General features: G+C 39.9%; 2 protein-coding genes across 3 annotated transcripts; both read right to left on the reverse strand.

The window, feature by feature from the left end:
* Positions 1-50: 50 nt before the first annotated feature.
* LOC114448362 (urokinase plasminogen activator surface receptor-like) lies at positions 51-4,400 on the reverse strand. The gene is made up of 5 exons (XM_028425280.1): positions 4,355-4,400; positions 3,985-4,104; positions 3,762-3,908; positions 313-423; positions 51-223 (listed from the first exon to the last, which is right to left on the reverse strand). The coding sequence occupies exons 1-5, from the start codon at positions 4,398-4,400 to the stop codon at positions 51-53; spliced, it is 597 nt and encodes a 198-aa protein (XP_028281081.1).
* Positions 4,401-12,716: 8,316 nt separating this feature from the next.
* LOC114448658 (urokinase plasminogen activator surface receptor-like) lies at positions 12,717-17,760 on the reverse strand. Of its 2 annotated transcripts, XM_028425758.1 has the most exons (8): positions 17,606-17,760; positions 16,934-17,067; positions 16,595-16,656; positions 14,288-14,444; positions 13,959-14,066; positions 13,722-13,868; positions 13,281-13,391; positions 12,717-13,198 (listed from the first exon to the last, which is right to left on the reverse strand). In XM_028425758.1, exons 4-8 carry the CDS (start codon positions 14,331-14,333, stop codon positions 12,993-12,995), a joined length of 618 nt encoding a protein of 205 aa, XP_028281559.1. In that variant the 5' UTR covers positions 14,334-14,444; positions 16,595-16,656; positions 16,934-17,067; positions 17,606-17,760; the 3' UTR covers positions 12,717-12,992. The 2 variants fall into 2 exon arrangements, with proteins under 2 accessions (XP_028281559.1, XP_028281561.1); XM_028425760.1 differs by lacking the exons at positions 16,595-16,656; positions 16,934-17,067; positions 17,606-17,760 and having other exon boundaries at positions 14,288-15,052.
* Between the last annotated feature and the right edge of the window lie 335 nt (positions 17,761-18,095).

Raw genomic sequence — 18,095 nt, forward strand, 5'->3', positions numbered from 1 at the left:
CACAGTCTCTGTGTTGGCTAACTATGACTCAAGACAAGAAGGTGATGCTGCTAGGAGAACAAGGCCACAGACATCAGCAGAAGCAGAACACCAGCACTGCTGCTGCTGGCACTGTTGCAGAAGTCACCCTGACAGCAGCTGATTTCTGCTCCAGCTGCTACCTGAGCAAATTGTTTGCTTGTGCAAACTTTCTTAGAGGCACAGCCCTTCACCACCTTCCCTCCTACATTAACGGAATAATAAAAAAACTATATCAGCATGCACACTTCATGAGAATGACTGAACATTCCTCTGACCACACAGTGTTCTTACCTGTTGTTGAGATGCAGTGGTCCTCACCGCCCTGACAGTTTAGGGTTGTGGCGCATTGCTCTCCCAAACACCTAAAGCACTTCTTACCATTTGGTGTGGGTTTGCTGTCATCTGTTGTTTTTTTTTACAAACCACAGATACATATGAACACAGACAGTAATTTTAACAATTTAACATAAAGACCTGTCACATCACAACAAGTGTGAGAATAACACCTCCTTTTAGCCGGATTGGTGACACATTTTGCTGATAATGGCAGCTGAATACACATGTAGGCCTTTTACCAGTGGAATCATCACTTTAATTGCTTTGCAGCTCTTCAAGCTGCCATTATATGCTCCTCAGTTAAACAGTCATACTTGTCTGTTGTCTGTCAAAAGTATTATTGTACTGTTTGTGTTCATTCAATGTGATAGGTCTAAGTATTATTACTATAAGTTACCTGGGGCATGTTGAGTGTTGCAGAGATCAGAGGAGCAGCACTTGGTGTTAACTACAGTTCTGGTGGTTCCATTGTTGAAGGAGCGGTCAACACAGTCTTCAGCCAACAAGCAAGTTTTCGAATTGACATTGTCATGTTGTGTACCTCCTGCAAAGAAAAAGAAGCTGTACTACAGATTCTGAGGAAAAAAAATTAATCTGAAGAAGAAGTGGTAAATAGCACATTTTCATATGTAATGATTCTCTTGGCAGCACACTGTTGATGCTCTGAAGCGCATTGCATTGTTTTATTGGAGCAGGATACAAAGCGACCCGGTGCACACACATAACATTCCAGGGTTTCGGCTGATAAAAGACAAAATAGAAAATACATCAAGGTCAGCATGAGAAAAATTACATTTTAAAGAGAAAAAAACAGGAATAAATCATCTGCAGGAGAGAAGTAGATGAAGAGTTAAACAGAATAACCTGTATGCATGTGGATAATCTAAAGCAGCTACAGAAAGTACTCAAAGTATTTGTTGAGGAAAAAAACTTGCCTTTAGAAAGAAGCACAATCCTGGCAACCAGTGTAAGAAAATGCATTTTGTGATGAGTTTTTATTTGGACTAATCCTATCTCTCCCACATTAGTCTTTTAACTTTATTGACATTAACTTTAAAAATAGTCTTTAAAAAGTTATTCTTTTCACACAAAAAATGACTCAAGCTCACATGGACGTATGAGGGACACCCCTGCCAGCTGAATGGGTTCAACTAGCAGAGCATGTGCAGGAGATCCTCTAACCTCACTGTTGTCCATCTTTTTCTGCCTCTTGCTTCGCGGGTACACTAGATATATGTCAGTTCAGCACGTGTCACATGTTTCTATTGGCTGCAGTGACAAAACTATGTTTTACATACTTTTCCGTGTAACTGACAGGAAGCATGCTGATGACTCTGTGACACCACCACCTCAACCAGAGAAGAGGTATTTAAACCTGTACACAGCTGATGACAATTCTGCCAATGTGTGTGTGTGTGTGCCTAATGAAGTAATACATTCATGCTTGAGCTGATGAGAGGAAATTATCTGAAATTCCTTGCATTTACTGTATTACAAAGTGCACTTCAATGAATGACATTCAAACAACTGGAGAGACCATTTTTTCATGAAATGTTGCTTTGGACAAAATGTCCTCTGAACACAGTCAGATTTCTCAGCTTATTTCATCCATACAATGTTTTATTTTTTGTTTTGTTTCACATAAGTTCCAGAGAAACTCAGTAACTGATTATTTTTTTTGTTTCTCAGATTTGTTGCAGGATTTTCAAAGAAGCAACATTAAAATAGTTCAAGGACAAAGATCATTAGATTCCACCACATTTTGTAATAGTTCTGTAATGACATAATTTTCAAATATATTCACCGTTTTTCTTTTTTAGATACTGTATTAATCCCAGAGGGAAATTCTTTACGGCAGTGTCATACAATGACTAGCAAGGCGCGCCGCAGGCTAGGGTGAAGTGTCTTGCCCAAGCACACACAACAGCGACTAGGGAGGAGTTGGGATCGAACCACCAACCTTCCGGTTACTATACCCTGCTATACCACTGCGCCACTGTTGTCCACAGACACACATAACATTCCAGGGTTTCGGCTTTGCTTTGCTTATAGCCATATGATACATTTTTCTTGCAGCCTGATTAACATGCATGTTATAAAATTGTCCATTAGATGGAGCCACACTGTTAATGTTCCATTTGTTATGTGAGGTGTAGATTTTAACAGGACCCAGACGCAGACAAAAGTAAAGTTCAACAAAAAAGGAGCTTTATTTAAAGCTAAACAACAAAACCAGTCCAGAGGAGCAGGTGAACTTAAGGAGGGCTACTGAAAACAGTGCCAGTAAAATGCAAAAGTCAAAGTACCAAACACTAAAGAAAAGATCAAAACACAATCCAAACCTGAGGAGGACAGGAAAACACGGAGGGAAAAAGGAGGACGACAAGACGGTGGAAGGCAGGTAATCACAAGGGGAGACAAGGGGAGACAAGGGGAGACAAGCAGGGATTCACACAGGATTCACATGGGAAGAACTGACAAAGACAAAGGGGAAGCACAGGGCTCAAATAGAGGAGAGACGACACAGGTGAACACAATTAGGGAGGAGCTGGTAATCAGGAGGAGGGAACTGGGAGGAAGTAAAAACTGACAGGGAGACATACAGGGAAGACAGGACTACAGAATAAGACAAAGGGGGCACAGCAACACTGAGGAAAAGAGGGAGGAAAGAGGGATCAGAGGAGGAGGAAATAATAACAGAAAATCGTAACAACAAATGAGGGAACAGAATAAACATGACGATCCACAACACCATTCTTCTGACCTCTCAGATACAATACATTGTTTTATTTCATTACCGTAACACCTCACAGACTCTGTGTTGGCTAATAATGATTCAAGACAAGAAGGTGATGCTGCTAGGAGAACAAGGCCACAGACATCAGTGGTGCCAGCAGAAGCAGAACACCAGCACTGGTGCTGCTGGCACTGTTGCAGAAGTCACCCTGACAGCAGCTGATTTCTACTCCAAGAGTTCCCTGAGCAAATTGTTTGCTTGTGCAAACATCCTTGGAGGCACAGCCCTTCAAATTCACCACCTTCCATCCTACATCAACTGAATAATAAAAAAAAAATATATCAGCATGCACACTTTATGAGAATGACTGAACATTCCTCTGACCACACAGTGTTCTTACCTGTTGTTGAGATGCAGTGGTCCTCACTGCCCTGACAGTTTAGGGTTGTGGTGCATTGCTCTCCCAAACAGCCAAAACACTTCCTACCATTTGGTGTGGGTTTGCTGTCATCTGTAGATTTGTTTGACAAACCACAGATACATATGAACACAGACAGTAATGACAATTTAACAAGATAAAGACCTGTCACATCGTCTGTCAAAATTATTATTGTACTGTTTGTGTTCATTCAATGTGATAGGTCTAAGTATTATTACTATAAGTTACCTGGGGCATGTTGAGTGTTGCAGAGATCAGAGGAGCAGCACCTGGTGGTAACTGCAGTTCTGATGGTTCCATAGTTGACGGAGCTCTCCACACAGTCTTCAGCCAACAAGCAAGTTTTCGAATAGAGATTGTCAAATCTCATAACTCCTGCAAAGAAAAAGAAGCTGTACTACATATTCTGAGGAAAACACATAATCTGAAGAAGAAGTGTTAAATAGCACACCTTCATATATAATGATTCTCTGGGCAGCACACTGTTGACGCTCTGAAGCGCATTGCATTGTTTTATTGGAGCAGGATTCAAAGAGACCCGGTGCACACACATAACATTTCAGGGTTTCGGCTGATAAAAGACAAAGAAAAAATAGCAAAAACATCAAGGTCTGCAAGGAGTTAAATAGAATCATAAATATAAACAAAAAAATGTATGTGGTCATGAGACAAATTACATTTTAAAGAGAAAAAACAGGAATAAATCATCTGCAGGAGAGAAGCAGATGAAGAGTTAAACAGAATAACCTGTATACACGTGGATGATCGAAAGCAGCTATAGAAATTACTCATAAAATATTTGTTGAGGAAAAACAACTTGCCTTTAGAAAGAAGCACAATCCCGGCAACCAGTGTAAGAAAATGCATTTTGTGATGGCAGGATGCAACTGAGTTTTAGGTTCACCTGTTCCAGCTGTAAGCAGTAATCCTAAAGCAGAGGGATCCTCCTCCTCTAACCACTCCTTCTGTGAGCACACACCAGCCAATACCACCACACAACCCACTACTTTTCCTTTAATACACGCAGAGCTACAGGAACTTCAGGAGTGGTATATGTGAGGGAAAAGTTGACTGTCCTGATGATAATATCCCCCATATCCAAAATGTCCAGAATGACAGGTTACAATGCTGACGCCTCAAATCACACTTAACGTACGTTAATAATGACACCGACCAATATTTTACCCATAGACACTCACCAGAACTCTGAAGGGGCAATGCAAAGACATGTTTCTTGTTTGTGATTTTTTTACTTTGTGAAGCACTTTGAAACTGTGTTTAAAAAAGTTCTACATACATAAAGATATTGTTATTATGTTGCATAAAAAGAATAATAAAGGTTCTTCACAGTACGTTCAACAGGGCAGTGTGCTGTGAGAAAATCTATATATCTCTCCATCTAGAATCTAGATGGATCCCTTCCTGGACTATTTTGGACGGAAGGTATATAATTTACAAATAAACAGTCAAATGTAAGGAAATCTGGTCAGCAATGCAAATCCTTTGTAATGACTTAGATGCGTTTGTGTCGTCAAACTGCATCTACCTGGATTTAGTATTAGGATTAAATTGTTACTTAGATATTTACTTATATGTTATATTTCAACTCCAGGCCATCTTTTGATCCTTAGTTTGGATCTTGTATGTAAATAAAATAATTCTGATTTTGTTCCAGCTGTGTTTTTATTTGGACTAATCCTATCTCTCCCACATTAGTCTCTTAACTTTATTGACATTAACTTTAAAAATGCTCTTTAAAAAGTTATTCTTTTCACACAAAAAATGATTCAAGCTCACATGGACGTATGAGGGACACCCCTGCCAGCTGAATGGGTTCAACTAGCAGAGCATGTGCAGGAGATCCTCTAACCTCACTGTTGTCTATCTTTTTCTGCCTCTTGCTTCGCGGGTACACTAGATATATGTCAGTTCAGCACGTGTCACATGTTTCTATTGGCTGCAGTGACAAAACTATGTTTTACATACTTTTCCGTGTAACTGACAGGAAGCATGCTGATGACTCTGTGACACCACCACCTCAACCAGAGAAGAGGTATTTAAACCTGTACACAGCTGATGACAATTCTGCCAATGTGTGTGTGTGTGTGCCTAATGAAGTAATACATTCATGCTTGAGCTGATGAGAGGAAATTATCTGAAATTCCTTGCATTTACTGTATTACAAAGTGCACTTCAAGGAATGACATTCAAACAACTGGAGAGACCATTTTTTCATGAAATGTTGCTTTGGACAAAATGTCCTCTGAACACAGTCAGATTTCTCTGCTTATTTCATCCATACAATGTTTTATTTTTTGTTTTGTTTCACATAAGTTCCAGAGAAACTCAGTAACTGATTATTTTTTTTGTTTCTCAGATTTGTTGCAGGATTTTCAAAGAAGCAACATTAAAATAGTTCAAGGACAAAGATCATTAGATTCCACCACATTTTGTAATAGTTCTGTAATGACATAATTTTCAAATATATTCACCGTTTTTCTTTTTTAGATACTGTATTAATCCCAGAGGGAAATTCTTTACGGCAGTGTCATACAATGACTAGCAAGGCGCGCCGCAGGCTAGGGTGAAGTGTCTTGCCCAAGCACACACAACAGCGACTAGGGAGGAGTTGGGATCGAACCACCAACCTTCCGGTTACTATACCCTGCTATACCACTGCGCCACTGTTGTCCACAGACACACATAACATTCCAGGGTTTCGGCTTTGCTTTGCTTATAGCCATATGATACATTTTTCTTGCAGCCTGATTAACATGCATGTTATAAAATTGTCCATTAGATGGAGCCACACTGTTAATGTTCCATTTGTTATGTGAGGTGTAGATTTTAACAGGACCCAGACGCAGACAAAAGTAAAGTTCAACAAAAAAGGAGCTTTATTTAAAGCTAAACAACAAAACCAGTCCAGAGGAGCAGGTGAACTTAAGGAGGGCTACTGAAAACAGTGCCAGTAAAATGCAAAAGTCAAAGTACCAAACACTAAAGAAAAGATCAAAACACAATCCAAACCTGAGGAGGACAGGAAAACACGGAGGGAAAAAGGAGGACGACAAGACGGTGGAAGGCAGGTAATCACAAGGGGAGACAAGGGGAGACAAGGGGAGACAAGGGGAGACAAGCAGGGATTCACACAGGATTCACATGGGAAGAACTGACAAAGACAAAGGGGAAGCACAGGGCTCAAATAGAGGAGAGACGACACAGGTGAACACAATTAGGGAGGAGCTGGTAATCAGGAGGAGGGAACTGGGAGGAAGTAAAAACTGACAGGGAGACATACAGGGAAGACAGGACTACAGAATAAGACAAAGGGGGCACAGCAACACTGAGGAAAAGAGGGAGGAAAGAGGGATCAGAGGAGGAGGAAATAATAACAGAAAATCGTAACAACAAATGAGGGAACAGAATAAACATGACGATCCACAACACCATTCTTCTGACCTCTCAGATACAATACATTGTTTTATTTCATTACCGTAACACCTCACAGACTCTGTGTTGGCTAATAATGATTCAAGACAAGAAGGTGATGCTGCTAGGAGAACAAGGCCACAGACATCAGTGGTGCCAGCAGAAGCAGAACACCAGCACTGGTGCTGCTGGCACTGTTGCAGAAGTCACCCTGACAGCAGCTGATTTCTACTCCAAGAGTTCCCTGAGCAAATTGTTTGCTTGTGCAAACATCCTTGGAGGCACAGCCCTTCAAATTCACCACCTTCCATCCTACATCAACTGAATAATAAAAAAAAAATATATCAGCATGCACACTTTATGAGAATGACTGAACATTCCTCTGACCACACAGTGTTCTTACCTGTTGTTGAGATGCAGTGGTCCTCACTGCCCTGACAGTTTAGGGTTGTGGTGCATTGCTCTCCCAAACAGCCAAAACACTTCCTACCATTTGGTGTGGGTTTGCTGTCATCTGTAGATTTGTTTGACAAACCACAGATACATATGAACACAGACAGTAATGACAATTTAACAAGATAAAGACCTGTCACATCGTCTGTCAAAATTATTATTGTACTGTTTGTGTTCATTCAATGTGATAGGTCTAAGTATTATTACTATAAGTTACCTGGGGCATGTTGAGTGTTGCAGAGATCAGAGGAGCAGCACCTGGTGGTAACTGCAGTTCTGATGGTTCCATAGTTGACGGAGCTCTCCACACAGTCTTCAGCCAACAAGCAAGTTTTCGAATAGAGATTGTCAAATCTCATAACTCCTGCAAAGAAAAAGAAGCTGTACTACATATTCTGAGGAAAACACATAATCTGAAGAAGAAGTGTTAAATAGCACACCTTCATATATAATGATTCTCTGGGCAGCACACTGTTGACGCTCTGAAGCGCATTGCATTGTTTTATTGGAGCAGGATTCAAAGAGACCCGGTGCACACACATAACATTTCAGGGTTTCGGCTGATAAAAGACAAAGAAAAAATAGCAAAAACATCAAGGTCTGCAAGGAGTTAAATAGAATCATAAATATAAACAAAAAAATGTATGTGGTCATGAGACAAATTACATTTTAAAGAGAAAAAACAGGAATAAATCATCTGCAGGAGAGAAGCAGATGAAGAGTTAAACAGAATAACCTGTATACACGTGGATGATCGAAAGCAGCTATAGAAATTACTCATAAAATATTTGTTGAGGAAAAACAACTTGCCTTTAGAAAGAAGCACAATCCCGGCAACCAGTGTAAGAAAATGCATTTTGTGATGGCAGGATGCAACTGAGTTTTAGGTTCACCTGTTCCAGCTGTAAGCAGTAATCCTAAAGCAGAGGGATCCTCCTCCTCTAACCACTCCTTCTGTGAGCACACACCAGCCAATACCACCACACAACCCACTACTTTTCCTTTAATACACGCAGAGCTACAGGAACTTCAGGAGTGGTATATGTGAGGGAAAAGTTGACTGTCCTGATGATAATATCCCCCATATCCAAAATGTCCAGAATGACAGGTTACAATGCTGACGCCTCAAATCACACTTAACGTACGTTAATAATGACACCGACCAATATTTTACCCATAGACACTCACCAGAACTCTGAAGGGGCAATGCAAAGACATGTTTCTTGTTTGTGATTTTTTTACTTTGTGAAGCACTTTGAAACTGTGTTTAAAAAAGTTCTACATACATAAAGATATTGTTATTATGTTGCATAAAAAGAATAATAAAGGTTCTTCACAGTACGTTCAACAGGGCAGTGTGCTGTGAGAAAATCTATATATCTCTCCATCTAGAATCTAGATGGATCCCTTCCTGGACTATTTTGGACGGAAGGTATATAATTTACAAATAAACAGTCAAATGTAAGGAAATCTGGTCAGCAATGCAAATCCTTTGTAATGACTTAGATGCGTTTGTGTCGTCAAACTGCATCTACCTGGATTTAGTATTAGGATTAAATTGTTACTTAGATATTTACTTATATGTTATATTTCAACTCCAGGCCATCTTTTGATCCTTAGTTTGGATCTTGTATGTAAATAAAATAATTCTGATTTTGTTCCAGCTGTGTTTTTATTTGGACTAATCCTATCTCTCCCATATTAGTCTCTTCACTTTATTGACATTAACTTTAAAATGCTCTTTAAAAGGTTATTCTTTTCACACAAAAAATGACTCAAGCTCACATGGACGTATGAGGGACACCCCTGCCAGCTGAATGGGTTCAACTAGCAGAGCATGCGCGGGAGATCATCCTCTGCTAAGAAGGGATGAAAGGACATGGTTGTAAACAGGTGAGAGCTGATGCCTCAGCCCTCCCCCATCTATGTGATCTATTTCACATAGATGACTTGTTTGACTCCTCTTTCATACCATCTGTCCTCCCTGTCTAGAATTTATACATTATCCTCAAAGGAATGACCACTGTCTTTGAGGTGAAGGTGAACTGCTGAGTCTTGTCCTGAGGAGGTGGCTCGCCTGTGCTGTGCCATCCTTCTGTGAAGTGGTTGTTTGGAATCAGAGCATTCCTCACTGCACTGGACTGCATAGATTACATTGCTCTGTCTGTCCCTGGGAGTGTTGTCCTTGGGGTGGACCAGTTTTTGTCTTAGTGTAGAGCTGGGTTTAAAGTGTACTGGGATCTGATGTGCATTGAAAATCCTTCTCAGTTTCTCACAAACCCCTGATATATATGGGATGACAATGTTTTTCCAGCGTGACTGGTCCTGTTCTGGTTGGGCTGTCTGCTGTTCTTTCCTGTTGCCAGCTTTCACCAGGCTGTGTTTACTTGTTTTTGCTCCTTGGTTCTACCTTCTGTCTCTGTGGGTATTGTTTGTGCCCGGTGTTGTAGGGTCCTGACCAATATTTTACCTATAGACACTCACCAGAACTCTCACGAAATGCATCTGTCTATCTAGATAGAGAGATCACCCTCTGACCTGACCGTCGTCCATCTTTTTCTGCCTCTGCTTCAGACAACAAGAGTGGCATCTCTCACAACAAGTGTTAACGGCAGTGGCATTGTACCTCCCAAAAGTAGGGGGAACACAAGAGCAATGTACCCATTAAACATGTCCTTTAAGCAGCCACTGTCACAGTCTGGCTTTTTGCTTGTAAATGATTTGCTGCAATAAGGATACGTCCCTCATTCCTCATGTTCAGTTGGTTATTTCTCCTAAAGTATCAAATTACTTCGATGAAAACCTGAGTAGGAACAAGTGGATATTTTGCATTTAAACATGAAATGATGTGCCTGTAACAGTGTGCGTGTGTGTGCATGTGTGTTTTGTGCATTTCTGTCATGTTTCAAGTGTTTGTTGCACATTAGTGAAATGGTTGGTTCATTAAACCCACATCTACACATTTAAACAGGCCTGCTGTTGTAGTTTTTCTGATCTGGTTTTGTAGTTTTTTGTATTTTTTACTGCCTGTCTGTAGTTTTCATGGCTGCTGTTGTAGTTTTTCTGATCTAGTTTTGTAGTTTTTACTGCCACTTAAATGGAATATTTCACAAAAGTGAACACATACAGTCTTCGCATGTGTGACTCTCGCGGTTTATTGTACAGTAAACATGATTTAATGTGTGTTACCTGCTGCTGTTGATCATATGAGCAGTTTACTGGTTTTCTTGTCATGCTAATGTACAAAATGTGGAAAACTGACTCTTTACATTAAGTAACATGCTCTGTGTGTTTGTGGCACGTTTAGCAGCAGTGCATGTTGTCATTGTTGTAAAATAATGATTTTGCATGTGCAACATGATATGTCAGATGTTATACTCAGAGCACATATTAGCTGTTTCTGACTGTGTGGATTTTCAGCTGTTGTTGCTTTAAACTGTTGATGGGTCAGTGACAAATAAGGGTTGGTATGATGTCAAAATATAAAATATGCTTTAAACATGTTAAAACAACATGTTAGATGTTTTTTAAAGTATATAGTTTGCGTTTCTGTTGGTGTCATGGTATTTTAAATGAGATTTCTACCATTTTTAACCAGATTCACAGTCCTATAAAATTGTCAAATGGTGTAACCACAAAGCATGACGGTTATTAAATAATTCACCCTCCTATAAGTTATACAATTGTACTGATGAAAATAAGTTATTTATTCTGAAATATTTTGTGAAAGTATAAGATAATACAGGTTTTTGTTGTACTGAACAAGTCAGTATGCAAAAGACATTAGTGTTTTCTCTTTATTCTTGGGTCAGTTAGTTTAACATTATTTAAAATTTCATTTTTTTACAGTGTAGTACAGTGCTAAAATCATATTCAGAGTAACTTTTTAAAATAATACATTAGATTATTATGAGAAAACCTGGTTACCCCAATTGACGTTTATCAGTTACACCAACTGACCATACTATCAGTACAGCAAATTACAAGCAGTAGACTCATGAAATTGAATGAGAAGTCATGAGTTATGTATTTTAATACATGTGAATACTTAAAAACAATGCTCAAACAGTGAAAAAACTGATTGCCCTCTGATTTCAGTGCAACAAATGGCACTGAAAAATTTGAACAATGCATACATGCTATTCATCATATTAGATTAAAACAATCATGTCAGCACAAAACAATACTCTTTAACGATGAAGAAATGGATTTTGCATTCTTATGCAAAAGTTTGGGCACCCCTTAGGAAAAACACTGCATCAGTTTGTCACTTGCTGAGCTTTTGAAGCAGCAGCTTCATTTTAACATATATTTCAGCAGTGAAATCATCAATTAGCCCAACAAACTGTTTTATGTGCATTTAAACAAAAATAGGCATGTGCATAAATTTGGGCACAAAATTCTATTAATATTTAGTTTTGGTTTTTTTTGCTGCAATAACGACGCCTTCTATAGCCACAGACAAGCCCCTGAAGTCTGGCAGGTGGTATTTTGGCCTATTCCTCTATACAGCTCCAGCACAGTCATACATTTTTAGTGATGTTAAGGTATGTGGCCATTCCAGTCATGGTACTTGTGCTTCTGCATGAATTCCTTGGTGGATTTTGGATAGTGCTTAGGATCATTGTCCTGATGAAACATCCAACCCTGGTGTGGCTTCAACTTTTAGACTGACTCTTACTGAGTCTTGTCAAGACTCTGATACTGAGAGGCATGTGGCCCTTAACTTTAACAAGGTTTTCAGTTTCCAGGTTTCCTGAGACCCAGAACATGGACCCTCCACCAAATGTCACAGTGGGCAAAAAGTTTCTCTCATGGAGTTCACTGTGTGTTTTCCACCATGCATGCCTCCTTGACTTTTATTCTCATTTGAAGCACATAATGTTTACAACTCTGCCCTCTGCAGCAGAGCAGAGGAGATGCGCTTCGGTTCGCAGAGTGACAGACCGGGGTACATTTTTGAATTGAGATTTTATGACTCAAAGTATTAAAGTTCCTCTCTTTAATTTGTATGTGCTGTTTCTTGTAGGCAGTCGTTCTGGAGCAGATTTTCAATGTACAATTTCAACACTCTGAAATAACCAAAATACATGAGATCATCAATATATCAGTTATTACCTCCATGTTAAAAATAAACATGCAGTTTTACTGTAAACATCACATCTCTAATTACAGATGTGCATACCGGTATATATATTATATATTCTAGATAGTGTTTCAGACTATTGATGGATGTGTTCGGGTTTCTCTTTTTGTCTGGCAGCTCTCCGACAGAAAGAAAGGAGAAACAACACAGAATTTCATTTGAAAAGAACTTTATTGTATTTGGTTCCCTTTTCACCAATAAAATCCAGACATGTGTTTAATGTGTTTAATTGTTAAATGAATCAAGTAGAAGCTAACAAGCTCTTAATCAAAAGTCTGCATGTTTAAAAAAAGGAGGTTTACAATGAGGCAGGAGAGAAAAATTGATAAGGCTGCTTACTACATTTGTTTTTTTTTACTGAAGCTGAAAGAATAAGGACAGTGTTGTGGCCACTGCGAGGCTGCAATAAAGGCAAGAAGGTGATGCTGCTAGGAGAACAAGACCAAAGACATCAGTGGTGCCACCAGGAGCAGAAGACCAGCACTGGTACTGCTGGCACTTGTACCACTGTCAGTGTTGCAGTAGTCACCCTGACAGCAGCTTGCTTCTTCTCCAACAGCTCCTGTCATCAGTGCAATTTGTGCGTTTGAGCAAATAGTTTTGGTGGCACAGCCCTTCATAATCACGGCTTTCACTAAGAGAAAGAAAACAACATTAGTGTGCAACATACACGTTTTAAACAACACTAATCATTCCTCTGAGCAGAGGCTTCGTACCTGTTGTTGAGATGCAGAAGTCCTCATTACCCACACAGTTAAGGGTTGTGGTGCACTTTTGTCCTTCACAGCGGAAACACTTCTTACCATTTGGGTTGGATTTGCTAGCATCTGTAAAAAAAAAAAGGATAAACACAGACGATTTGGGGATTGGAACTAATGGATTATCTGCATTAACTCATGGGAACATTTTGCTACAGGGTGTTATAATGAGAAGGTGATTCTGCTTTGGATCCTTTTGATTGCGACAGCAGGAAAAATAACTTCCCTGTCCTGGCTGGTTTAGGAATGTAAGACTTGTTTCTGCAGTATCCGCACCATAGCGTCAACACCATCATAAATTTTGACTGTACTGCATATTATTCTTAACAGGTTTTGTTCATGCGATGTGACATCTTAAATACATCTTTAGCATTCAAATACTAGTATTAGATAAGTTACCTGGGGCACGTTGAGTGTTGCAGAGATTAGAAGTGCAGCACTTGCTGGTAACTACAGTTCTGGCAACTCCATAGTTGACTGAGTGTTCCACACAGTCTTCAGCCAAAGCACAGGTTTTTACATTGACATCAGAAATATTGGAACTGCCTGCAAACGAAGATATTTTTAAACAGGGCCTGAGCCAAGCAGAGAATAAACAACCACATAGGAGCAAAAAAAGAGCATAAAATAGCATACCATGGTATGAAAGGACTCTCATGTCAGCACACTGTTGACCCTGTACAGGGCATTCTTTTGTGGTGTTGGTGCAGGTTTTAACACAATCGTAACATTTCAGGGCGTCAGCTGAAGAAAACAAAATGAAACATTTAGCCATGTCTACAACTGATCGACATAAATTGAAGCATAAATAAATAAAAATCTGTTAATAAGAGAAGCAAGGAGAAAACAGTACAACAAAATAACATAAGTACAGTTGAGTTTACTACACTCTCGCAGCAAATAGAATTATAATATTTGTTTCTTAACACTTCTTAATAACAAACAGATACCAAAAGAAAACTTGCCTTTAAGGAGAAGCACAATCCCGACGATCAGTGTAAGAAACAGCATTTTGTGATGGCAGGATACAACTGAGGTTCAGTTTGATCTGTTTAAGCTATAACTATCAATCCTGTGAAGGAAGGATCCTCCCCATCCAACCACTCCTTCTGTGCACATCAACTTTAGATAGACAGACAGATAGAACTTTACTGTCTCAGAGAGGACATTTTTTTCTACAGCATTGCTCATTCACACACAGTTCATACAATCTCAAATTAAAATCTACATGCAACACATTAAAAGCTACAATTTAAAGTGCAGATGTATAAAGTGGCATTCGGGAGCTTGATAGAAACAGGAACAAATCAGTCAGTTTGTGTTCATACTTCCTGAAAAGTGAATGTGTAGCCTAAGGCAAAGCCTGTTGCTTGTTTCACCACTTCCTGGTCGCACAGAGTCTTTAAAGAATTCTCTCAGAAAAATCTTATCTTAGCCTAAAAAATCTTTGTAGGGACTCTTAGCGTAAAAGTGATTTAAGAACATTCTCAGAGCGACTCTGCAGAAGGAGCAGAGTGAACGTTTGATTCTAGTGAGGAGGGAGGGTTGACCCTGCAGCTGTGACACATTGTTTTGGAAGAATTTCTATGTTCTCCAGATCTGCTCCACTGGTCTTCTGCACTAAGTGAGAAGTTTTATCTGACTTACTTTAGAAGACCATCTTATATCTGAATGATACAAAACTTTAGTGGATACGGCCGTTTTCATCTCTGTGTGGACTGGGCCTTAGTCAACAAAATGTAACTTCAAGTCAGTCACACTTCTGTAAATCAGCCTGTCCAGTTAGGAAGCAACACTGATTGTGAATCAGTTTCAGCTACAGTTGTACGAATGGAACAGACAACAGGTGGAAATGAGAGGCAGTTATCAAGACAACCCTATAAAGGAGAGGTTCTGCAGGTGCTGACCACAGACCAGTTCTCTGTTCTCATCCCTTCTGCCTGATGTTTGATCACTTTTGCATTTTGTCACTGCTCTCACTCCTAGAGGTAGCATGAGCATCTGCAGTTAGTGCTACTACCGCATGCCAGGTATCACTTTATTTACTACTAACCCAAACAGTCTTGTTAAAGTATATCCCCATCTCGGCCCTAGCCAGTTAGTTTTTAACTGCATGGCTGCTGCTAACTGCTCTACCTTTTTCACCATATTGCAACACAACCACAACACGACTAACACAAATACACAAAGCAATGTTTCCCCTTCCTTTATATGATGGGGCGGTCTGCCCCTCCAACTTATGTTAATTATCTTATTTGCTGTCTCTACATGTGGCGTTGTCAAAACTTACTGCTGCTGTCTGCGCACAACAACCCACACAGACAGACACGTGCACACACTCGCGCTAGTAGAGAGTGGGTGTGCGTTGAACCAGCTTTGGATTGCCTGACTTGAAAAAGGTTGAGAAAGGTTGAGCAGCAGAACAAATAACATGATGCATAAACAGACTAGTGCATAGAAAGTTACTGATGCAACTCTGGTGTCATTAGAAGTGTCCTACACACATCCTCCGGAGGACGCAGCCTACGCGGTCTAAGGAGGCCGCGTCCTCCTGAGGATCCTCAATCGTTGGTAAATGGGACGGTCTAGCCTTCAAAGCACTTCCTGATTGTGGCGCGACGTCATAACTTTTGCCCCCCAAGCCCGGGAAAAACAAAAGCAGCGACAGCGACACAACACGGACTACACAACAAACGACACAACAGACAAACGGGACAACAGTGTGGATTTAGAAATTTGGATTTTTTTTTTTTAAATATATTCATTTGTTGTTGGAGGAAGATGAGCGGCAGCAAAACCGGTGACGGCTCATTTTCTTCAGGCTGGGAGAGCGCCGTGGGGAGGTGACGTTAAGCTGCTGTTTAACCATATTATTGATCATAATTAATATACCGGTTACTGAGCAAACTCTAGCCATATAACCAGTAGATAGACAAATATGATTAAATGTAATTTATATTTTATTCAATTGTAAGACTTGATACAGGGTCTGTTTGTAATTTTAATACTTTAAATTACATAGCTAAATGTGTAAGAACCCTGCAAATAACCCTGAAACCACTGCTTTAATGTGTCATTAAGCATCAGCGCTGCACCTATTCATGTATTAAGCTGCTTTGGAAACCGCTCTGTTAAAGTTATTATTATTATTGCCCTTTTTAAAAACATCTTTAGTATCATGGCAGCCGCCGATCGTCAGCTCTGCAAACCCTGATGGACGATGTGGTGATGTGAGACAGGCACCCCCCTCCCCAAGATGATGTCCCACTCACAGCCAGAGGACTCCAAGGTCTTCACCGTGGCATCCCATCCAGTCCAGCAGCACCAAGGACTCCTGCTCAGCCAAACATTTATATACATGTTCTTTGTAAATAGTATTTTCTGCTGAATAAATAGTTAGAAATGTTCAAATTGTATCTTTGTAAATATTTGTACATAACAGAAAAAATAAATTATTTACTGTTGTCACTGAGAAGTTGTTTAAAAGTTTACTTAAATTATAAAGAAGTAATGAAACACATGATGTAACAAGGTTAGAAGAGTTTAAGAACACAAAGACAAGAACAATGTAACATACAATTTACTAAGTAACCATTTAAACAATACAGAACTTTGAAAATCCAAAAAAATCACAGCCTGTCCACCATCCTCTCCAATGAGCTGAAGTCTGTCCGTTCTTCCTGCAGCCTCATGTCCTCCGTTAACAAATGTAAGATTTCATCTGTTTCCCTCTGCTCCTTGCTCCCTACAACAAAATGACATGTAAAGCATATTATTTATGTCATCAGGCAAAATGATTGTTCGACATAATAACGATAATATTGCTCCTCAAGTGAACTAAGCTTCGTACTATACTATACAGTCAGTAAACTTTACTTTATTGACTATTTAATCACAGCGTACAGTATTAACAGCGCAGAAACACAGCTGGGCTCACAACACGGCGTATATAACGTTATCTGTTCAGCTGCATTCAGCTTTGACAGCTTATTGTAAGAGGAGTGAACTGTAGACTAACGTACAGAACAAACTAACCTGATGTGAGGTACACGAATCGCAGCACAGTTTCAATAAACTGTAAGTTAACATCCAAGCTTGTGACATATAAAAGTGACGCTTTTAATGTTACGTGAGCTCCTCGTATCAACAGGTTAGCTTACGGTAGCTACGTGTTAGTGTTATTAACGTCATGTTCTAAAAATAAATCTATCATTTTTGTAAATGCTGCTATCACTACTAACATTACTTGAACTCCTAGCTTTAAGCAAAAAGATGTTACTTACATGTAAATGTGTATTTTGGCGCTGCTGGTGGTGCTGCTGCTGCTAGCCATTACTTTAGTTTGTTGAAAAAATAAGCCCGCAAAGCATCTTGGGATATGTGAGGCCACGAAGGATGGTAGCGATGCATCCTCCGAATTCAGGCAAAAGGAGGACGCATTTGAAGGCCGCATTTTAAGGACCCTTAGAATTTTGGCGAATTGGGACAGCCTCCGCGCAGCGTTGTGACGTAAGCGGCCTTAAAATGCGCACTCCGAAGGATGCAGACCCTGAATTGGGACACAGCTACTAAAGGACCTCAGTCTCCTCAAGAGGTGGAAGCGACTGTGCCCTTCTTGTATAGGATACCTGTGTTGTCTGACCAGATCATTCCCTTCAGAGAAACAACAACAACAATGGCTGTATCATCAGAGAACTTTTGATTTTGGCAGCTCTTTGAGTTGTAGTGGAATCTGATGTTGGAGTGAACAGAAAAGGAGAGTGCACCGCCCCT

Source organism: Parambassis ranga, chromosome 16, assembly GCF_900634625.1.
Source record: "Parambassis ranga chromosome 16, fParRan2.1, whole genome shotgun sequence".
Classification (NCBI taxonomy): domain Eukaryota; kingdom Metazoa; phylum Chordata; class Actinopteri; family Ambassidae; genus Parambassis; species Parambassis ranga.

Excerpts from the sequence above, each read along its gene's own strand:
- LOC114448362 (XM_028425280.1), bottom strand. The coding sequence starts at position 4,400 with ATGCATTTTCTTACACTGGTTGCCGGGATTGTGCTTCTTTCTAAAG. Across the intron at positions 3,909-3,984 it reads GAGAATCATTATATATGAAG|GAGTTATGAGATTTGACAAT; the intron begins GTGTGCTATTTA and ends TTTTCTTTGCAG. Across the intron at positions 424-3,761 it reads CAACACTCAACATGCCCCAG|ATGACAGCAAACCCACACCA; the intron begins GTAACTTATAGT and ends AAAAAACAACAG.
- LOC114448658 (XM_028425758.1), bottom strand. The coding sequence starts at position 14,333 with ATGCTGTTTCTTACACTGATCGTCGGGATTGTGCTTCTCCTTAAAG. Across the intron at positions 14,067-14,287 it reads GATTGTGCTTCTCCTTAAAG|CTGACGCCCTGAAATGTTAC; the intron begins GCAAGTTTTCTT and ends TGTTTTCTTCAG. Across the intron at positions 13,869-13,958 it reads GAGAGTCCTTTCATACCATG|GCAGTTCCAATATTTCTGAT; the intron begins GTATGCTATTTT and ends CTTCGTTTGCAG.